The sequence below is a fragment of the Pygoscelis adeliae genome, unplaced genomic scaffold, assembly GCF_000699105.1.
Source record: "Pygoscelis adeliae isolate BGI_AS28 unplaced genomic scaffold, ASM69910v1 Scaffold130, whole genome shotgun sequence".
In the NCBI taxonomy this organism is placed as follows: Eukaryota; Metazoa; Chordata; class Aves; order Sphenisciformes; family Spheniscidae; genus Pygoscelis; species Pygoscelis adeliae.
Window position 1 is genome coordinate 4,437,145 of NW_008824031.1, and position 24,213 is coordinate 4,461,357.

The 24,213-nt window shown below is 40.3% G+C and overlaps 1 protein-coding gene across 1 annotated transcript in view; it reads left to right on the forward strand.

The window, feature by feature from the left end:
* The window catches only part of BEGAIN (brain-enriched guanylate kinase-associated), a 117,270-nt gene that overhangs the window by 86,056 nt on the left and 7,001 nt on the right, over positions 1-24,213 (forward strand). Inside the window, exon 6 of the mRNA XM_009328491.1 lies at positions 23,016-23,123. Coding sequence (XP_009326766.1) covers positions 23,016-23,123 — 108 coding nt within the window. The remainder of the gene's footprint in view (positions 1-23,015; positions 23,124-24,213) is intronic.

The window sequence follows — 24,213 nt, forward strand, 5'->3', positions numbered from 1 at the left end:
GTTAGGAGCTATCCCCAGCTATTCGTGATGGGGAAACATGAGCAAAAGTATCAGTAAAGATTGATCAGAGTTTGGATATGATTTAGAAATGTCCAGGACAGACAGACACCCACAACGCTCTCTGCAGGAGTGGATAACTGTAGCTTAGTAGAAACAGAGAATAAAAGCCTATAAGACCTTCTATAAGACTGGTAGAAAAATTTTGTTTTAAATCTTTTTCAGTGGAAAATTACCCAGTCTAAAGTTTGATCTCCAAAATGATGATGTTGGATTTTTTTTCTCAGGCGGTGTCAGATTTTTAAGGGCAAACTTCAGCTTTTCATTTAGAAAGTAATCGAAAGGTGTTTGGTTTGTAACTGCAAACTCAACTGAACACTCTGTGTCAGAAATGGCACCAAAGTGTCTCAGGGATTTGTCATTTGGGTCCTTGTCTCGCTGACTTCTCTGCACCATCTGCCCTGAATGAACAACAGTTCCCATGAGGTACAGCAATGATTCAGAGCAAAAATATACTACAGAATACACCAGCAGCTCAGGGATCCCATTTCACAAAGCAGAAGCATGCAGGAGCTATCTACACTGCAGTGCTCTGGAGGGAGCACTTCTGAAATGACATTTTTGGCCAAAACCAGGGATTTCACCTCTCTTCCTCATCCTTCATTTTTGCAGCACAAGTCCCGAATCTGTGGGAGCCTAAATCGTTTGTCAGTGCTGATAGACTTTTCTTTAAAACTTTGGATGCAGAGATTGGGTGAAAATCAGTGGCAGGCATAGGAAGAGTTAGAAGTATATCTAGTAAGATTTCTCCACAGTGACTGAGAGTCGCACCACCTAAGCTTTTCAGAGCAGAAGTCATGTTTCGATGAAGCTTTAATCCTATTACACCTCGCTGTTTTAATGCAACATGAAGTCATAAAAGTCAACAGATTTGAATCTGGAAACATCTGACAGCTCAACACGCTGAGCCAAATGTTTTTGTTTAAGGTATTGTTCTTCTCCCTACCATCAGGTTTTAAATATTGCAATTGCTGTTTCCAAACACTGCCCTTCCACTTTGCTTTATTAGTTAGCATTTAGGTGCTAAGTAGTAAATAGAATTCAGTCCACTGGGGTTTGTCACACTCTGCAGTTTAGAACAGAAGTAGCTGAAGCATCGTTCTTTAATAGTGGCATAAGTCCTTGTATGAGCAATAAAAGCTGCCATTTTCTTTATGAGGCAAGCTAAATGCTATTAAAATGATGAATGAACTAGTTCCATTTTATTTGTTCAGCCTTTCCCAGTGCTATTCCCACAACCCCATTTAAATCACCAGCTTGTATTCTACATAAGTTCCTATGTGCTCGAAATGCATAGATGCCTGCACAAAAGCCCTTCAGAATGGCAGTAAAGTTTTATTTTCTTTTCCAGTGAGCAAACAGTTAAAGAATTGAAATGGAGCTGAAATACACAGGCAAGATTAATCCCCATGTTCTGAGGCAGCTCTTAAGAGAATTTTCCAGGTAGTTTAAGAAACCATCCTGCTTTGCAACCAAGTGCTGCTGGTTATCCATGGGAAGTTGAATCTCAGACTGATCAGTCCCTCTGGACTGCAATACAGAACAATAATGTTCAGATCAAAAGCATCTTGATTAAATAACCTAATTAAAAGGTACATAGAATGGGTGTTATAGCAGATTTTTTCCCTCCTATGAGGATGAAAAAATCTTCAAATTTACCTTCTTTTCAAAATTAAGGGTAAACATTTGCTTCCAGTGACATGTTTATGACCTATTAATTAGTGCCTACAAGGATAGTTGAAATCCCAGCACTGGTTTAACGCAGTTCAAGGAGCTAAAATTACCTTCAGCCACACATCCCAAGATATAAACTGTGAAAGAAATCAAACACGTCTTACTGAAGTTTGGCTGGGTGATGAAATATGGATCTCCCAGTTGCTAGCTTTAATGCCGGTGGAGAGGAGGAGGAGAAGGAGGGAGAATAGAAGGAGAGACAGAAAGAGCACGCAAGTGAGCACACCAGAGCGATTAAACTGTCAACCACATAAGCTGTCAACCAAAGTCCGTAACCCATGGTTTATTTTAAATGAGCACTTCAAAACCAGTGGTCAGCATGTGCTGTATGTCACCAGTCTGCTCCAGGCCTTACCTGTACAGGAGGATTCTTAGCTCAAGTCTTGAGTTTTAAAGATCTTCTGCTCAGTCTCTGGTGTATTAGGACAAGCACATATACCTAAGGAATGGGCCTAATTGGGTAAGAAATGTTAAGAAAAAATAGAGCTGGGATAGTCAATTGCTGTGCATAGCACTGTAAACCTAACAAGTGAATCCCTAAATTTTCTTTTGCTGTTACGCACCTCATAATTTCAATGCAATTAGTTTAATCTAATTGAAAGTCACCCAGTTAGATGACTGAGATCTGGGTAAAAAATACCTATTTTTTATTTCATTCCCTCCCCACAAAGCCAAGAGAGATAACTTTGTCTGAGTTGTATTTATAAACTTAGAGAAAGAGCTGAGAAATTGTTCATCTCATAGTGATGTGAATGGCCTGGAAGAACAGTTCCCATTATATACGCGTTTTCTTCCATAATTCTCCCAATAAAATAGAAAAAGAAACTAAAACCCAGTAAATAGAAATGTGGGATACTGGTTAGGTTGAAACTAGTTCACTGATTGTCATGGGAACAGCTACAGTTAGAAGTGTAACAGAACACAAGTTTATTTCTTTTCTTCCTTATTTGTTGCTAATTTTTATCAGAATATCTATTGAAGATGCTTTCCACACAGAGCACGGAGTGCAATTAAAGGAGATTGCTTAGTCAGTACAATGGCACCATGAGATCAGTGCACAGGAAAGGTCCACGCAGTTGTAAATGGGATATGATCCACACTAAGGAAAGGTAATTTGAGAAGCTCAACTAGTACTAACTTGCAGAAACACTCAAAAGGTTGTCATTAAAGAATTAAATCAATGTTTAGAAAAACACTCTGTTGAGAGATACCTTAGAGACAAAGTAACGTCAGATTTGCATGTGCAGCTTTGACTTTAGATTTTACAGCAGAATTCAGAGAAATTAAGGGGAATATTTATCTGGACTGACAGAATTCAGAGGAATTAAGAGAACTGTTTAACTGGACTAAAGAATTCAAGAACTTGGAATGTGGAAAAGGCCTGAAAGTTCTTGAAATCAAAGAAACAGGATTATGCACTGCAAATTAGAGGGGAAAATTGTATAGAGCAGTTCTGGGATTAACTGAATGAGGAACTGCCTCCCAGGTAATGTTTTGAAGAAACAGAGCATCTGAAAGGCTTGGAAGAAGAAACCTGTATGTCATAAAGCCTAGAAATAAAGTTAAAATTGCCAAGACTCAGGATGAGCTAGACTTCACAAGGGAAAGTAAAACATATAGCAAAAGGAACTTTGTCTATGTAAATAGTAGGACAAGAAAAAAAGAAGTCATCTAAAAGGAGAGTGGAGAAATTGGTGTTCAGAATAGCCCAAAAAGAAGTGAAGCGGACACTCACGTGGAACGAGGCAAAAAGAATAACTCGTACAGATGAAGATACGAAATAGAAAATTACCATGTCAAAGCAAGACATGATCATGCTAAGGGAAAAGCCATCGACATTCTAGGGAACCAAGGATGCGGGTTTATGGTCAGAGAAAGCCAGTATAAGGGCTTTCTACAATCAGTGATCACTTGTCCTACATAAGTTCCAGCAATTGTGCTGCCATGGTGGGAACTGGGAAGCATAGGAGAGAATAGATGCCCCTGAGTCATAGGAACAACACTACAAGGTGTGTGCTGCACATCTTTGGCCAGACTCAGCCCACCTAACCAAGTAACCCAATTTAGGGACATGAAATTCCTGTGTGCCTTCTATAGTCAACGGGGAAAGACGGGCACTTCCAGCATCAGTTAGGACATGAACCAATCTCTTGGAGCAACTGGCTGTGTTACTGCACTGACTACATGAGCAGCAAGGGCCCTGTGCTTCAACAGTTTGCTCAGATATGTGCCCACCCGTAGGCAGGACAAAGCTATGCCCTCAAACTAATAAAAAAAAAATGTTATAAATTAGGAATCACTCACTGGTAGTGCCAGAAAGGAAGAAAATTCTGGCTTGATTAGTCAATCAGAGCTGTAAAAGTCATTTGGTTTCAAATGTCCCTTGTGAGGCATTTTTAGAGAACAAGGCCATGATGAGGCCATCTGGAATACAATATGCAGTCCTGGGCACCCAGATGCAAGGAAGATTAATTCAGTCTGTAACAGGACTACAATAATCAAGGAAATGAATAATTTGTGTTCTGAAATGAGATTAAAAGATGCTGGCTTGTTTAGCCTAAGAGAACAAAGGTTGTGGGGATTCTGACTGCTTTCTATAAACTCAGCAGTCTGAATTTCTATAAACTTAGCAGAGGCTAAGAGCTGTTTAAACTAAAAGACACTGCTGCTACAATAACAAATGGATAGACACTAGCCATTAATAAATTTAGCCTGAATATTAGACAAAGGTTGCAAATCCCCAGAGGACTAGAACAACTTTTATTAGGGGCAGCTCCACCGCTTAGTTACATTGATGATGAAGTGTGATCAGTTTACGATTAGGATTTACAGCACGGCTGCCTGCAATAGCAAGTAGTGGGACTCATTAACTCACAGGGTCCTTTCCAGTTAAATGTGCCTTTGGCCTCAAGCATACCTCTTTGTGAACTGAGCATTTTCTCAGCATTGCTCTGTATTCAATGCATTTATATGCGTAGTGCCAGATTTTCAAAGACCTTCGTGCCTCACAAAGAGAAAGACCAAATTTTCAGAAGTGGTCTGCAGTCATAGGGCTACTCTCCTTGGATACACCTACCTGAATGTGTTTACTCTTCAGCAGATGATGACTTTTCTTTTTTATCATGTACTCTTTCAGGGGCCATGTGCTGTGCCAGAAATGAAAATAAAGGCTTACCAAGGGCTAACAACCAAAATAATCTAAGCCAGAGGAAAGAGGTCCTTGTTCTCTTGACATTTCACAGAAGTCAAGGAGTCAGCTGAAAGCCAGCTGGCTGCAGGCTGAGTCTGGCTAAGGCAAAAGTGACAGGGGCTGGTTGTTTGCAAGGGGGGGGGGGAGAAAGCAAAGCAATGACAAAGGCTAAGAGGACATACTGTGAGTTACCAACATACTCAGTTTTGATACAGAATTATTATATCCAGACACAGACATAGAAACAGTGCCCAAAATAGAACATAAAAGGTAATTTCTCCTCTTCTGAATACCACCATGTAACCACATTTTTAGGTAAGCATCAGCATCTCTGTGACAGCATCTCCTGTGCAAGCCAGCAGCCCCCACCCATCACTCTTTGAGCACTGTTTATAGAAAATGTGTATATCATAGGTGACATATTAGAAACCTGCCAGATTTTCCACCAGCTGAAAAGGTCTGAGAATTGTGTGTCTTTGGCAAGAGTCATCTTTTAAGGATGAATCCAAAGGGATGATGCAGATGTAACAGCATGAGTCCTAAAGGGTTCTCTTAACAAACGAAACCAGGCTCCTTTATACAAGAACATAGGATTTGGCTCAAGTATCTTTAGGCGGTTGAGGTCTACAACGAACCCCACTGATGTTGGGATCTCTTCATTTTTCTTCTCTGCATGGCATTTTCCTCTTGATGGGGTCCTGGTCCATGAATAAGGCTCCCAGGTACTACTGCAATACTAGGGAATGCAATAACATCTCAGCAGTAAATTTCTATTCATTTCGGTGAGCGATCATCCTTGCAGTGCTTGTATATGTCATAACACCATATGGCATCTGCATTTTTAGTTCCAGTATTAGTGTCGTAATTGACATTATTTTTAATTTTTCCTAAAGGGCAAAATACATTTTACTTGTCCTGATCTCAGCAGGCATTTGAGAAGGTAGGAGCATTAAGTAGCTTCTCAGCACTCTCAGGCCGTTCATTTTCCAGATTTAATAACTAAAGTTCCTGAGAGAGCGGGAGCATATTCAGTACTTGTTAACCCTTGTTTTTTCATAGTTAGAAATGCCAGAACAGCGGGGCTTTCAGAGTCCTGCGCAGAGTTACTTAGAGTATCTTTGAGAATGGGTCCTGATAGTAAATATCATCGAGAAGTACTGTTGCATGTAGCTGAGGAGCTGAAAAATGAACACGTTTTCTATTCTGACTCAATTTTCAGTTCTGACTCTTATCCAGCAGTTCTTCCCGGTAGTCAGGAGGTGGCAGCCTCTGCAATCACTGTAGAAACAGCCAATCATATTTTTTTCCCCACTTTCAGGAGAATTGAAAAGTGCCTTTAAAAATGAGATTTGGGAGAGGAGAGAAATTAACATCAGTGTTATGAAAAGGTTCAGGCTACAGGGATTTTACTCTCTCTCTCTCTCTCACACACACACACACCCCCACCTGGCTCTTTAATTTGGAAATTCCTGTTCATCCTCACAACAAGTGGTATTATAATGAAATGGTTCTCTCATCAACTCTGTTTTGACACCATAATATTTCCCAATGAGATTATTGGATTTTAATCCTCTTGTAAAAGAAATGTTGTGCATCTCATTCATGTTATGAGCACAAAGTAATGCTTTTCGGTTTTAACCCTGGAAAGCAAATTCTATTTTAAAGCTCTGTTTTGTCTGTTGCATTTTGAAAAACAAAAGAGAGGTTTTATAGTGATAATTTGAAGAAAATCTTTTAGCAACACATGAATAATGGAAAATGAACCTTAGAGGGAATCCCTTAATATTTTTAAATGTTGAGGCTACTTTATTTAAGCAACACTACAACAAAAACAAAAGAAATACACATCTTCCAGAGATGTAGAAGTTGTTGAAGTGGTATGAGATGTCTGGTTCCTGGTCAGTGATTTTCTGATTGAAGCTTGAAGAGAAGCCATGCCTCAAGCTTTTTTTCTGCATCTGCATCACATTAACATTAAAACACCAACCTGAGTCAGAGTATAGGGCCCTAACTTGGCAGATAGCTTAAACACTTGCAAGGTGTTGCTTCCACCTCTTCCTTCCTATTCACAGAGCACTTGAGCATCTTAACCTGCTGTTCTGATGCTGCTCCACATCTTCCAGACAACTCCCTAGCACAGAGCTTAGATGTTCTTGAAATGTCTTTTCTTAGACTAGAAATGCAAATACGATTCCAGCTTTCGTTCTCCCAAATTAGAAAGGAGTTACCATCAGTTCTACTATATATTTAAAATACTGCTGGAGACAGCCACAAAGCTAGATGAAGACGAATGCATACTGCAGAAGTCCATTAGTAGGACTGTTTCCAATGATTGCAATTAGAATTAAGGATTTGTAAAAACACACCAGTGAAAAAGGGTAGTATAGATTGCAGTCACATAGCAGCAGACTGATATCATAGGACTCTCTAAATAATGCATAGAGAAGCTGAGTCACCTGTAGTAGCAACACTTTAGGCTGCTGTATAATTCAGGAGCTTTTGTTCCTATAAAGAATACATTAAGGTTTTCAATTCTAAGCTTCTAACAGGTCCATGGTCACTTGACAGTGATAAATAGTGACAATTAACATGTTGTACAGTTCAAAGATCTCACTGTTTGACTTTCATTTTTCATTTCCATTTCTCCTACAGTCCTCATGCTCCCATTCACCCTCATGTCAATGACCTGACTCTAGGCCCCATTCAATGGCAGCCTTTCTTCTCACTGAGGCTGATGTGGGGTGACCCCTGCCGAGGCTTTCCCGGGGAAGACTGGACAGGCTCATATGGCCATTCAGAGCAGCCCACCACGGCTCAAAGTTTTCACAAAATGCCAAACCCAAGGAGTAGACAGGCTGCTCTGGCAATGACCTTCAGTTACATGGAGCGGTGAGACACCTCTAGGGTGATTCTTACTGCACTGGGACACACAGGGGACATATACGGACTCAGCCTTCTTCAGCTAGGCAACAAGCATCTCATGAAATGTTAGCCAGCTTTCTGCAGGATCTTCAGGCAGTTACTCACCAATGGAAAAAAGAATGGATTCTTCAAACACAGGAATTGCTGATTGAAATGTTTATGGCATGATCTAAATGGATCAGATGAGTTGATCACAGTGGCATAAAAATGCCAGCATTCATGCTGGCATAGAAAACCCATTAAAAAAACACGTTGTTTTGACTGGGTTGACTAAATTATTTATGAATGCCTGAATTTTCACACAAGACAGATCTATAGAACCTAAAATCTGACATGGCACCTCATGCCAGCTCTTAAGTTGCATTTTTGTTAGCTATCAAATAGCAATTAGGACATTGCTTAGAATCAAGCTCCTGTATCTAATCTGCTGGAAAATATGGACTTTGAGATCATGCCAGAGTGGTAGAAAGTGGTTCTGTACCTTCCAATAGTGCCTAGTTTTATCACCACAAACGGTTAGCACAGGCTGTGATGAGATTTAAACAGTATAGATCTCCCATTGCCTGCAATGAAAGGGGTTTTTTTCCTCCTTTTTACCTGTATTAAATTGTACTTTAATATATTTAAAAACATCTGTGTTAGGTTATTTTTTCCTGCAGCTATAACAGGTAAATTGAGAGGCAACCAAGCTGTAGTTTTGCTGATGACTTCAAGCTATTTACTGGAGCTAGATTCTGGAGCACACCAAGACTTTTCCCTGCCACAGGAGGTTACAGAAGGGGGTTTTTAAAAGTTTTGATTCGGAATGTACTTGACCTTCTTACCTCTAAGAACGACTCCTCTGACTTCTGCTGAAACTTGAGACTAGTGCAGAGGCATCCAACATTACTTTCTAGCTGTCAGGTTGCCTGAAGGTTAGCCTTTTACTCGCCTCAAATATACTCATGCATGGGGACAGTATTCATTCTCTTATTTCGGAATGGCAGAAAAGGATGTCTGTTAAGATTCAAAGCTAGAGCTAAAAATTAGGATAAAAGAACCCTTTTAACAATCAGAGATTTTGTCTAAAGCCTTGACACAAATTTATCACTAATGAGAATCAACACAGCTCTTCAGCGTCCTTCCACATTAGCGAGTTTCTCTCAATAAACAGACCTCAGTAGCCAAAAAGCAAATTATATCTCTACTCTTAAAGCGTAACATGTTATGACAGGAAGCCTTAGAAAAGGACCAGTAAGTTAGATGTCAATTCTGAAGACAACTAGGACATGCAATGTACTACATTGTGTGGAGGATACATTCAAATAGAACAATGTGGAAATACAAGGAAAACAAAAGCCCTTAAACCAAGTCATAAACAAAAGTCATAAACCAAAAGTTGAGGACAAAGTCAGACTAATTAGATGAAAAGTTTCCCTGAATTTAAAACTATATTACCCTAGAAATACTTTTGAACAACAGCGAGATGGAGGGTGGAAGGAATCAGAAGGCAAGCAACAGGTGGAGAAGGTTATTGACTTTTCTAGAGCGGTGCCTTTGGGTCTGGCCTCCAACCTTTAATTTTGTGGGGGTATTCTCTAACAAATACTTCCCATTCCTTCCCAAACTTTATGATTAAAAAGAGTCCCCCTAAAGTTCTTTCCTAAGATCAAAGCCATAAGCATCAACCAGCACCGTTCTCAAGCACAAGTCTATTCTTTTTCCTTCCTTTTCTGACAGTTTCAGGGGCCTCACATCCTGCCCAATACTTACATTTCCCATAAGCCAATGAAGTCTTACTCTTCACAGTGAGAGAGGGTTTGGTTATGGCATCTAAATCTCATTTTCTAAATGCCAGGGAATAGTTTACCTACCAGGCTCCCAGGGCTTTTCATATTCCCTTGGCAGGAAGGAAGTAGCTGTCATGATTTCAGCATCCATGATTGAAGGACCATCCCTTAGAGAGGGAAAAAAACAAATTACCAAAAAAGCAAATTAAAAATAATTTGTTTTAACATTGTGTGTTTACCAGGAAGTTTTGTGGGTTTGGGTTTTGTTTTTTTCTTTTTCCCAGAGAGCTGTGTCTGAAAGTAAATGAATTAGTTATAAGCAGTAGTTAACTTTCAGAGCAATGTCACTCAACAAACACCACAGTTAAAAAAAGAAATCAAGTGTGTTAAGGTTAGACTGAAAAGCTCATTACAGACAGAGTTTCCATCTCTGATGCTTTGCAGAAGAATTTTTCAAAATCACTCGGTGTAGCACCCAGAGATATACTAAATGCTTCTGCTGTTCGGGTACCTCAAAATTCAGGGACAATAATACTGGGCAAAGTCCCCCCATCTTGTCTCTGTGGCCCTGTGTTGTCCAAAGGTGAAGCAGCTCCCTACTATAACTGTCATGTGCTTCTTACACCAGCTTTGCAAAGCCACTATCGTAGGCTGCCTGCCCTGGAAAATGTCTCCTTCTGACCTAACTGGGACATTTCATGCCGCTTAAGTCCTTGCCTTGCCACATGGGCCAGAAACCAGATGAGTATCTTCCCCTCTTCACTCAGCTGCTCTTCGCAGGAGGCAGAGCTCTCGTGCCACACTTTGCTTTAAGCCAGAACATTTTTTTTACTACTGATTGCAATCCAACTTCCAAATTCAATGGAAACTACTGACAATGTTGAGCAATATGCCTTAGGGAACACTTGCAAAAATATTTTTTTTAAAAACAGCAGCCTACATAACCTTCCACCTAAGAGTCCTAGAAGAACTGACTGAGCAGATTCCCAGCTTCCTACTCCAAGCTAAACTAAAAATGCATACCAATGTATTAAGCTGATATTTATTTTAAATAAGTCTTCGAATGTTGGGATAATTCTGAGAGGTTGAAAAAAATGCTCGTCTGTACCAAAATCCAAGAGGTCAAGCGTAGAATGGGGTAAATAGAGACTGTACAAAACACAAAGTGATTGCTTATCATGTTCAGCTACTGGAAAACTAAATCACAGGCGTATAAATAATGGAAGTCTACAGGTTTTTATGAAAAATTGTTAAATAAACCACAATTTCTTTAGCAAAGGCAATCGAGTAGAGATATCTGGATAGTAAGACATGACGAGTACCACTTCATAGGTTTGTGATTACAAAACTACCATGATACAGTATCAAAAGCAGTTAGCAGATGTGTTGCAAAACTACTAAAAGCCACCTCAAAAAGTAGCAGGCACTGGGGTATTTCCATTATAGAAGAGTCTTTTCAGAGGGCTGGATCAGGACAGCCCAGTGATTGGTACAGTTCTCAGCATTAATCAATGTTTTCAACACTGTCCTAAAAGTAAACATAAAATTATCGCTGATAAAATGAGATAAAAAGGATTAGCAACATTGTTAAATGTTGATAAGTAAATCATTCAGAACGACCAGTGCCTTTCATAAGCTGTGCCCATTCACTCAAAATATGTTCTCCCATAGACACCTAGAAGCCTAAAATCTATGAAGGTGCTTTGCAGACCATATTGAAAAAATGGGAGCGGGGAAGTGGAGGGAGGGAGGGGGTTGTACTGGAAAGCAGTACTTTCTTGTACTTTCTGGAAAGCAGAAACTCAGGAAAGGTCAGTGACTCTGAAAGTCAGACTGGCTGAACAATTCAACATGAGCTCCCAGCAGCATGCCATGACAAAGATGACAAAAGTAGTATTTGTATAACCATGGAAAAAGTGAATAGAGCAGAATGATGATTTCCCCACAGTTTCAGACAAGGGAAAATCCAGTTTGAAGACAGTGGCTGAAGTTCTGATATTTACATTTTTTAAAAGGGTGTGGAAAATCACTCAAGCTGCCTGACAACTGAAAAATAAGACTGAGAAGTAAATCAGCTGCCTCAGCAAGAGACTCAAGGAGCTCACTTGTTTAGTGTAACAAAGAAAGACGACTGACTTCTATAAATGTCCTCACAGGGAGAAAATGCTAAATATCAGACAGCTTTTTAATCAGACAAAACAAGAGTGATGACTACACTCAGGACCCAGACCCATTCAAATGGGGAAAAGTGTTTGCAAATGCAGAGGCATAGAGCTCCTGTTACCCAGGGAAGTAGCATATTCTCCATTTCTTGAGGTTTTCCCATCAAAACTGGCAACAGGTCATTTCCAATCAACTTACTGAAAGCCTATCTCAGCCAGATTCTCATTAGTTGCAAAATCCCTTTATGATGCTCTTCCCTGGGGACAGTTACAGACCCAGAAAAGCGAGCTTCCCATGAATTACAAGACTTATGTCTTGGGAGATACAGATTCAGTCCTTGCCTCTGCCAAACATTATTTGTATGCCATTGAGCTAGTTACTTACTCCTAGTAAGCTTCATTTTACCTAGTTTTAGGTATCTAAGAGCTAGATGTCTATTTAGCATGTAAATATCTGAAGCATTTTTATCCTCAGCATCTCTGTCAGCCAGTGGAGAGAAGCAGGCACCGTTGGAGAGCTGTTCCTCTGACAACTCTCAAAAACATCACTATACAATGAGGAATTTCATGCTTTGAAGAAATCTCTGTGCTGATTGAAGGAAGGCAGGAAGGCGACTGGCTTAGACTTGGACAACGACACTCTTGACATATAAATAAGGGAAGGTCTGCCTCAGCCTCTGCTGAAGAGGATGTTAATATTTATAAGCTGTTGTGAAAATAATACCTTAGACATTAGGAATTTAGGATATTAGGATATTAATCCTAATTAGGATATTATTAGGAAATATATGAATATATTCATATATATTCATATATATTCATATATATTCATAATATATGAATAGCTATGATAAATGGTATCAAGAAATCACAGTGTTCAACTTTTTGCAAAGCCCTAGGGTGAAAGAAAACTGAATCATGAGATAGTACAGGGCAACATTCAGACTGTGAGCCAGATCTCTGAATGCCACAAGGAAATACTGAGGGTATTGGATCCATGTACTCTTTCCTTCATGGAAAATATCTTTGCTATCATGGCAAAGATAGCTTAAAAGAGCTCTTTCCCAAAGCTTTTCTTCCATTTTAAAGGGTTATTTTTCACCAGCCTGGCTTTCAGGATGGCAACAATGTTGTGCCAGCACAGCTGATGGGACTATGAACTGCTGTGAGGCAGCAAAGGCCTTTTAAACCAGATTCACGACTGCAAAAAGGGACTGTGGAGTTACAGTATAAAGCAGAATAGTTAAGGAGGCAAATGAAATTCCAGCATAGCTCTGAAATGGCACAGAGGAGAGTAGAGCTGATTCAAATAAGACAGTTGACCTTATGACATGGAAGAAAGGTTATGACATTTCTCTTGACCAAAAGGTAGAGTCTCTCTCATCTACACAAACTCTGGAGGCAACAGTTCAAGTGACCACCCTGAATAGCAACATAAGGAACATACAGCAGTGAGTTTCCTATCTGCTTGTAGGAGCAAATCCTTCCATAAAAATATAGTCGTGTTTTATTTTCTTTGGATTTGATCCCAGCAGTCAGATGGGGAGGAAGTGTTGCACTTCCTTTATAGTAAAGCTTAATCAGTACATTGAGAGATCCATTCTGCACCCTTTCCTTATACCAGGAGAGTTGACTCCTCAAACACTAGTCAGCAGAAACTGTGGCCCTGATATGAGGATCAAATGTGACTATATCTAGCAAACTGCATGTGACCACAACCATGCAGCAAACGTCACTCCAGCTCTCTAGCACACTCCTGCCTGTCCCTCCACCCAGGGTTTCTCAGCAATTCCAAACAGCCACAGTTAAACACATATAAAAAAGCACTACAACAGCAACCACGAAAACAGCTCTGCAGAGAACTGCATTAGGAGGCAGAGGAGACTTGAGTCTTAGCAGGATTGGAAGCAAAATTCTCTCTTTGTTCAAGCAATTTACATAATGACTCTTTTCTTTTTTAGACTTTTTTCACACTAGTTATTTAATATAGTCATTATACTTGGTTATGGCAGTTTGAATTGGGATGCTGCCAAAAAGACACTATTTAGCAGGGGCTGAGGTGCTGGATATTTGAACAGAGCATGTTACTTTAATGAACTTCCCCTGCTCCGCCTTGAAAAGAGCTTATAGGGATTTTCTCACAATGTTCTCAAGGAGCTGGGGTTGATTGGGGGGAAAAAAAAGATCAAACCTTAAATAGCTTTTCCCAACATGAGATTTTACAAAGTAAATAGCAGAGATTTTTTTTAATAAAAAAGGAGAGACTAATTCACACAGAAAAGACACAAGTGCATTATGCTTATTGCCTGTACTACACTTGCAATTTTTCAGCCAGCTTACCAAATCTTTCCAATCAATATCCCAGTTGATGTTTCAATGTATATTAAATAGATTTAAGAGATAAGAAGAGCAGAATATAAAGGCATACACACATCGGACATGGACATGTTTATAAGGATCAAATTCAACAAGAGGAAGAGCCCTAGATGTGAACTGGTGTAGTCAGGAGACAGAAGCCTACAGGATAACAATAATACAGCAATAAGACTAATAGCAGGATTACTATTGCAACAAGTGCTGCAGGGAGAGCAGACCTGCTGGGGCTGGCTCTGAGCTGGCCAGGCACCACCGAGCAGGGCTTGGTCACAAATCTGGCTCAGCACAAGTCTTCACCGCAAGAACGGATCTTGTGCACTCGAGTGCAAGTATAAATCTAGAGAGGAAAAGTCAGCCTTGCCACAGGAGTGTGATAAATCAGAGCAAACTTTTCTGAGAGAGAAGTATCTTAACTCCCAAGAGAGAGCATTTAGCTAAACAGTTATTTTAAGACAGCAATTACAAGGGGAAGAGGAGGGGAGTTTGATTTTTCTTCTACCCAACTAATTATTAAGAAAAAATGTCAAAAGGTGACAGGAAATGGGAATTTAAAAATTCCTAGAGCAGAATAAAATATTAAAGAGCAAGGTACTGTAAATAGTCTAGCCTTAGTTTTGTTATTTGGTTGAGAAATTGCCCTTGCTTAGATAGTCAACTCTAGTTAGAATTCACTTGCTTATTAAAATGATCTGCAATTAATATGAATGAATATAAGATTCCAAAGTTCAGAATTCCACATTTTCCTTCCTAGGCCATTTTACTTCTTTACGCAGAGAAATTAACGCAACTTTCTCTTCCCAGTCCATTTAAGTAGAATCTAAGCAATATCCTATCTCCAGTAATTTCTCCATTTCCGCAGATGAACCTGTGTGGCTAGAAAGTTTGAGCATCAAACAATCAGTCATTAGAGTGACAGCTTCAAGCTGCAAGCCTGATGAGCCTACCTTGTGTGGCCTGCAGTAATGGTACTTCTCCTTTTCTACCCATTCACATAACTTCTTTTCTTTTTGCAAAATGTTTCACTCCTTACCAGTAGCTCAGTTGAAGCCTCTATTCCTTTCATTTCACTATGACCATATAATTCTTTTTAATTATTTTGATGAGTTCCTAGGTAAAATTACAAAACCAAAAAAACTTAAGCAATGGCAAGGGCAGGCAGTCTAGTCTCTTTCTGAGCCAACCCAAGGCTCATACAGCTGTCACTCCCTTTTATCCCATGTGTTCATCGTAAGAAAGGCTTGTCGCATTGAAATAATGTTCTTGCCACTATCTTCTTTACATGGAAGAACTCCAACATGACATAGGTTTTTGCAGTAGGTAAGGCCTCAGGCACAAGACGCATGAACAACATATCTTCTCTGACCCTCCCAGAAAAGTGAGCATTTTAAAATCCTTAATGCCATACATTTGTCTCTGAAGAATGCAGCCTTACCTGCACCCTTGGCAGCTTGGAAACAGAAAATCACGTTAAATAAATATCTAATATACCACAGAATAAATACAATGAATTAGTCATTACTCCTTACTGTAATGTAACAGCATTCCTGAAAGCCAGGCTGTATTAGCATTATGAAGAGGTGTTGAGACAAGGATGGGTGTCCTGGGGATTACTGCAGTGGGAAGCAAAGATGAGACAGTGGTACATCATGAAGTGCAATCAGGATGCTGCCACAGCCTCTGTATATGTCCCTACACATTTCTGCAGTTTTGTTTGTAACTTGACAAATAATTACCTAATAAATTAGCTAAACGTTTGGCTCTTTTTCTCTAGCTGCTTGTAAAGATGCACATTCTTAAACAGACTTGTGGATTCAATGAGTCTGTAAGTGAATAGTTCCTTTGGATACTCATTTTACTGTTAAACCAACATAAGATCATTATACAAAGAAATAAAACCAAAAATGCAATACGTATTAAATGGTGCTGTCAAGCAACGATCAGCACTAAATCCTGTACCCCAAGGATCATGTCATGAACTGGTATCAGTTGATAGAGTTTCATTATTTATTGAAATGTCTTTCATTATTCTTACTTGTTGTTCTCATCTGTTTTTATTACAGTTTCTGCCCATGGGCGCAAGTGAGTGTGAGTAGGGGATATCCACAGCTAGGCTCTTAACTGGCAGATAAACTCACGTAGCTTCAAAGCATCCATAAACATGCACACACACAAACGCGTAATCTGTCATAACAACATGAAGATCTGCAGAGCAGAAACTAACATGCAGTAATGCTTAAAATCATGAATTACTGCAGAGAATATCCAGTAATATCTGCAAATCTAAACCATATTTTGCTTTTTTATGAGCCAATTGATAAAACATATGTTACGCATATGGTCTATGGGGAAGTACTATAAATAGAGCAGCTGTTACCTTTGAGCGTTACAATAGAAAAAAGGTTTTCCACCACAAGTTTTCTCATTCTTGTTTTCTTTACATTGTCAGATATGCCCCTGGCCTAATCATCCCCCACCCCCACCCCTGTTTCTATTTAAGACTCTGCCAGTAAGCTAAGAGGTCCCTTGGTTCAAACACTGTATCTCAAAACTGTGCCTTGCTCAGCAGAGACCGTGACACACCTGGATGGGAAGAAGAGTGCACATAAGCTTGAACTAAGCTACATTATTACCCTCTGCAACAGTGAAAAGTTTCCACACCTGGTAGGAGACACTATTACATATTCTCCCAACCTTCAGTTCCACAAGGGATGACTATTTTTATCTATTTCTCACCAGGATATGAGAAATGCACTGACAGATGCTATAAAATTCATCCTCACTCATCATTGAAGTACTGTCATTGAACAACCACTGAGAATGCATGGAGCATCTGGGTGCCCTTTCTTTGTGATGGATAACACACTCTCATCCTCCATTATTAGTGTAATTATCAGTAATAACTAGATGCAGCTTCACTGACTCCAGCAGACACACATTCACATGCACCAAGTCAAATCTGAGGTCTGTTTCAAGTCTTGATGGAATACCAGGGAGAAACATAAGTGAACTTATACCATATTCAATGCATACTTGTTCCCTATTTTATTAGGACCTAGAGATGTATTAATTATATATTAAATCATTTTTGCATAACAATAGAAGCATTTACTTCTATGGTAGATGTCAGTATTTGCTAATAACGGGATTTTAAACTACCATATATCATAACAACCCCAGATGCTGCATACCAGTTATCACAGCAGTCAAGTGAGGTATGGTAGCCATAATTTGTTACAGAACTCGCAGAATCACAGAATGGTTGAGGTTTGAAGGGACCTCTGGAGGTCATCTGGTCCAACCCCCTTGCTCAAGCACCTAGAGCAGGTTGCCCAGGACCATGTCCAGATGACTTTTGAATATCTCCAAGGATGGAAACTCCACAACATCTCTGGGCAGCCTTTTCCAGTGCTCAGTCACCCTCACAGTAAAAGTGTTTCCTGATGTTCAGACAGCACCACTTGTGTTTCAGTTTGTGCCCATTGCCTCTTGTCCTGTCACTTGGCACCACTGAAAAGAGCCTGGCTCTATCTTCTTTGCACCCTCCCTTCAGATATTTATACACATTGATGAGATCCCACCTGAGCTTTGTCTTATCCAGGATAAACAGTCCCAGCTCTCTCAGCCTTTCTTCATAAGAGAGATGTTCCAATCCCTTAATCATCTTCCTGGCCATTTCTTGGACTCTCTCTCCAGTATGTCCATATCTGTCTTGTACTGAGGAGCCCAGAACTGGACACAGTGTGCCAGGTGTGGCCACACCAGTGCTGAGTAGAGGGGAAGGACCACCTCCCTCAACTTGCTGGCAACACTTCTCCTAATACAGCCCTGGTTACCTTTGGCCTTCTTTGCAGCAAGGGCACATTGCTGGTTCATGTTCAACTTGGTGTCCACCAGGACCTCCAGGTCATTTTCTGCAAAGCTGCTTTCCAGCTGGGTGGCCCCCAGCGTATATTGGTGCATGGGGTTGTTCCTCCCCAGGTGCAGGACTTTGCACTTCCCCTTGTTGAACTTCATGGGTTTTCTGTCAGCCCATTTTTCCGGCCTGTCAAGGTCCCTCTGGATGGCAGCACAACCCTCTGCTGTATGAGCCACTCCTCCCAGTTTTGTGTCATCTGCAACTGCTCTGTTTTATCCTTCGTAAAATGATTTCAATGAGATTATAAAATATCACCTTAAAATATACGGACCTTATTTTAAGGTATACCTCCACGAGCACTTGTTCGCCAACTACGATCCACAGAACAGCAGTAAATACATTGCAGTTGCTTAGCAGATACCTTACAGCACCTATTAATACTTACAATGAAAAGATCATGACTGGTGCTCTGTGAGAAAAGTACTGAGTTAACAGTGTTACACTGGTCCAAAAAAGGTGGGGAATTTCTCCTGTGGAAGCGCTGTCTTCCTCCTGGACAAGCACTGTAGTAAAGAAAAAAGGGAACAAAGTTCTACCTGTATTCCACATCCAAAAACATTGTGGTAAACCTCTGTCCAGGCATTCAGGATGGGATACCAGTACCACTTTGCTGGTATTTGTAGCAGAACAAGTCTCTCTCTCTTTCTGTCTGTCATGCAGGCATTACTTACTAAGAGGTATTTCCAAAGGAATGCTGCTGGCCACTAATACCTTGATGGTCACTACTACCATTATATTATTCTCACAGTAGCACTGAAATGCTATCCATTGAAATGTTCCTTACAGGAACATCAAGAACAGATTTACTTTGCCACGTTTGAAAAGGCTGACATTTCCACAGACCAGCACTGCTCATTTGCAAAATTGAGACTGATTTCAAAAGGTCTATACGCATCTCAAAGCTCCCGCAGGACAGCAGAGATGACAGTAAGCAGCCTAGCCTTGACTAATAGGCTGACACCGCTTTACAGTAGGACACTCTCCAGCTGCTGGAAAGCATTGAAGGGAGACTGAAACATTACCAGAGAGACAGCCAACTTTTAGGCTGCTCCATTTCTGCTGAAGGACTAGAGTAGGAACCTTTGTGGATCCACTAATAGGCAAGAAAAGCAGATCTTTTCATCCAGGTTTTGTTACTTTCCAAAATACACTTGTATTAATTATTTCATGCTATGTCAACCTACCAAAATTCTTTTTACCCCGCTTATAGCACAGATAACAGATGCAGGGACTAGATGATACCAACCACTTTTGAAAGTGACACCTTGTATTTTTATGGATCTGTAAACATATGAGGGATGTTGTCACTGTGATAGATACAAATCATAAGAAAAACAAGGTTCCAGACAGAAATGATATCTTTTATTGCATCATTTGATCCCTTTGTGAAGGGCAAATAGATACCCAATTCCTTCATCAGATCTGAGAAGGAAGCAGTGAGGCTCATGCTAAATCCAGGCTAGGAGCAAGGGCTCTGAGTGCTTGGTTCCCCCGACATTAATATCAGCGCTGTGCACTGCCGGAGTCACCCAGCAGTACGAATTTGATCTGACTCAGACATGGGCACATGATTGCAGTTCTTTCACGTTAGTCAGACACTATGGAGCTGTATTCTTTTATGCTGGCTCTGTGCCGGGGGAGGAAGCAGGGGCAAGATGCGCTGAGCTGACTCAACAAAGATTTTCGAACAAAGATCCACCAGAAGCTCAGCCTGTTGCAGCTTATAGCTATGGCATTTTGGAGTGGACTTCAGGAACCCTCAGCCCAGCTGCAAGCCATTGGCATATCAATAACACCATTAACTTAATCTGTTACTGAATTTTGAGAGACAGGTAATTAGCACCTGCAGAGCAGAAAGCAGTGCCAAAAGGAGAGAGGAGAGGTCACCAGCCTTAGGGAAGAGCAGGAGGACCAAGCATCTAAAAGCTACTAGAAATAGAGGGATCTGCTAAAAGTGGTTATAAGTAAAATAAGCTTTTCTATTTGTAACTCACAATCATAGCATTGATATTATGATTCCCATCCTCCTTTCATCCCTCTCTGACATCTATACCTGATGCTGAAAATATGATTGTCCGGCTGCAACCGGAGAGCTCAAAGTTGCAGTCCCCAGTAACCAGCAATCCTTTTAATGCAGTGATCCGGCACTACCGTACCATCTCTTCCAGCTGCACCATTTTCCCCAAGGTGGTGTCAGGATTAAACCTCTGTCCTCTTGTTGCCACCACTGCACCACAATAACATCTGTCTGAAGCCCTGAACTTTCAAAGAGGCACACACAGTATGTGGTCAATATGCCAAAGCCTTTCAGGGTCCTGACCACCCTTAGGCTACCTCATTTTGCCACAGTGAGACAGACTCTTTGCTCATGTCAACAGCACTGATTTCAAGAGAAAGATGCGAATATATACTGGTGGGGAAGACTGGGACTGGCCTTTCTTTCTCATTCCCCCTCCTCCACAGCACTGCTGAGATTTTTTTTTACTTTGGTGTCTATCTGCTGACTTGTATAGTATAAATTTGGACTGAGGTGAATTTTACAGTTCAACAAATATAAAATATTTTTTAAAGTCACACTTGGTCAGATACAAAGTCTGGAAAACATCAGCCCAAAAGTTATCATAACTGAAATAAAATGAAACTATAATTCAGTCAGATTCAGCATTACTCAGTGCAATGGAAAGTACTGCTTCCAAAGCCTGAATCTGCTGCCCTTTTACGGGTTTCTCTCTGCTGAAGACTGTAAATCCTTGATCAGATGATCTTTCCTGAACTGTAAAATATATTGCGTCAAGTTCAATTTGGTTAGGCAAGAGCAACATTTGTTGAAATCAGAGAGCCTTAGAACAAAAGGGGGTCCTACAAATCAGCTGCCCTGGCATTGATAACTTGTTATACAAGGATTGATAAAATCTTCAATACGAATGGTTATTTGGAAGATTAAGTCTGTACTCAGTGGACCTGGATCCTTCAAAAGCATGAAATGACTTGGAAAATTGAGGGGACACATTTTTCCCAGGTACTTAGGTAGTCACTTTTCTACCTCATTATGCAACTAAATACCTTTGAAAATGTAATCTTCAGTCATGCTCCCAAAGGAGACAGATTTCTAGAGGTGCACAGATGTCCAGGAGGTTTACAAAGTGCCTAGTTGTTTAGTTCACAATAAAATCAATGAGAGTTAAGGGCCTCATATAAAATCATGTCGATGTGCATAATTAAAAACCACAGCCCCTAAGATCATGTGTCTTGTTAAAATCAGTGAGGTTGGAGCTTTTGCAAGCTCTCAAAGCTACACTTTGGCTTTCCATGATGTAGTCCCCAGGCAGCTAGCAGGAGCACCTGATCAATGGGAACAAGGACAGGAGAGGTGTCAAACCTGAACCATCCTCCAGGCTCAGGTGGGCTGTCAGGACAGAGGTCTTGCAACAGCGGGGAACAGACAGTCTGTAGAAAAGCTGACATTAAAACAGGCCAGTCCAGGCCTTCACAAACACACTTCAATGGTATCTGTGCTGTTTAAAGCAAGCCACGGGTTTGCTTAGACCATTTGAGAAGGTGTTTTTCTTTAAATAGCTACTTAGGATGAGAGTTGCCACTTCCAATTTAATCACCCTTTAATATAGCCTGGTGCTTTGCAGCTGGATAATTAACCTTGCTATTCATTCAGACTGCAAAACACACAACTCCCATTGCTGTCAATTAGCTGACAATGTCGAGTGTGTGTTGATGGAAGATTTTTGTGTGACCCTGGCAATATGGCATTTGGGAAATTTCTGTAGCTAATACAATCATCCTGCTGGAGAAAGTCCTTCACAAATTACTCCAACAGTTTTAGAATGGGAAATGAGATTGTGAATTTGTCACTGGATTGAATTGGCTAAACAAAACAGATGTACATTTCTTTTGTACATCTTGCTTACAAGAAGTAACTCCTGCTACTTCTTACAGGAGTAAGAACTCCTTTCTGTTCTTATTGCAATGCCGCTTTCTAAAGGATCCCTCCAGATAACTGGCAAACCTTCTTGTTATCATGGTCTTGTACAGCTCTGAGTGCAAGGAAGATGCCTTGATCTAAGCTAGAGCGTTCAGAAGCTGCCATACTTTTTAATACTGATGTAAGGCTGGAGGCAGGCCAATAAATGATTGCTACAAAATAATTTTTTGTATATGAGATGGCATGATAAACCCTGCAATAAGAAAATGGGACACAGTATGGGAAGGGCCAGTGGCACTTTACATTTCCCACTGATTTCTTTGCATTTATAATAAAGAGTTACAGCCTATTGGTAACAAGATTAAATTAGTGGGCACCAAGAAGTTTGAAGCAGACTATTTTCCTGTTATCCCACAGCAGGTCACATTCTGCTAATGAGTGTTAACCCCACAATCAGGCAAACATTCATCTTGAGAAATGAACAACCTCATTCAGGGCTTTTAAAGCAGCCAGCACAGCCAACAGCTAAAAAGAAATTGGCTCAAATACAGCTATTTTCCTTTTTAAATATTTTTCTTCCTCCCTGATGAGAATGGGAGCTAATGGTGTAAGTGAAACATTCTTGTAGCAAAAGCCAAGAGCAGCCCAAGGCCCTTCCAGGTTAGAAACCCTGCCTTGTGACGAAGAAAGAATAGCTGGTGCTCAATCGAATGCTTTTGCACAGGCTAGCTAGAGCCTTTTGTGAAGGTTCCTAATGTGAGCTCAGTTTGACCTCCATATTTTCAAAGTACATTGCCTCATCTGCTGAGTGAAAATAGCAAAAAATAGGAAAAAAAAGAAATATTGCTCTGTTGTGCTTTTCCCTGGATTTGAGAATGACACCAACCTTTGGGTCTTTTTCTGAAATATTCTGACAGTAGAAAAAATACTGACTACTCCATTTTCTATACAGGGTCAACATTACGAAGAGGAAAAACGGGCATTGAGCCATGAAATCATTGCACTCAATAATCACTTAATAGAGGCCAAGGTGACAATAGATAAGTTGTCAGAAGACAATGTAAGTATTTAATTATGGATACATCTTGAGATTATATTCAGAAATAAATTACACTATGCACTTCCCACGGAACTGTAGAATAATTTCTTATTGTTTACATAAAATGTAACTTGTCACCTTGACAGTTAAAATTTGTGTTTGATGTTCCCATCATTTGGTAAATTCAGCTCTCCTTAAATTATGGGGTTGGGGTGAGACTTTTCATTGATTTTTTTTTCCTTATGTCTAACCTAAAATTGATTAAACAACTATTGTAAGCAATGGCAATACTCCCACACTGATTTTACCATCAGTTTCAGTCTAGTACAGCAAAGTGGTGGAAGTATGTATGGAGTGAGGATTCATCATATGGATTTTAGGCACAGTGTAGAGCCCTACATTTCCTGCAGTTCCTCTGATCTTTCAGTCTTTCCTCACTGAAATGGGATGCCCAGCACAAGTGATCTCTGCTAGCAGAGGTAGGATTGACCCAACCTGGTTGCTCAGATCACTGCAGGGAGCGGGAGCCAGGTTTTCCCCAGCTGTGGTTCATGTGTAACAATTTACCGATCTTTGTGTGGAATGAAACAGGGAACATCTCTGGCAATTGTCACCCTGCATCTCATTAAACACTGCTGAAAACTGGCATGCGTACTGCAGCTGGCAGCCGAGCTCATGAAATCCTTCCAGGGACAAACCTAAAAAGACAGCAAAGAAAGGAAGATTGCAGGCATTTAGTTCATTATTGTGCCATTCCTTAGAAACTTAATAAAAAATTCATCTAAAGAAGACATGTTTCTGTTAGCACTTATTTTTCAGCATCTTACATACAATCTTCCCATATTTCATATGAACTCTTAATCACAGCAGGGAGCATTTGATCCCATTAATATGCCTGTTGATGTGAATTGTGCCTATGCGATTAGTAGCTTTCCGACGGAAACAAAGAGTTCACAATCTGACCCTTTACTGTTATAGACATTGTCTTGAAACAACAGTTACTTCATAACTCTAATAGCTGTAACTAATGGAATGTGGTAAATGCAGTGGGCTACATTTAGGTTTTAGAACCACAGAAATACATTCAGACTAATTCAGCTGAAATCCATGC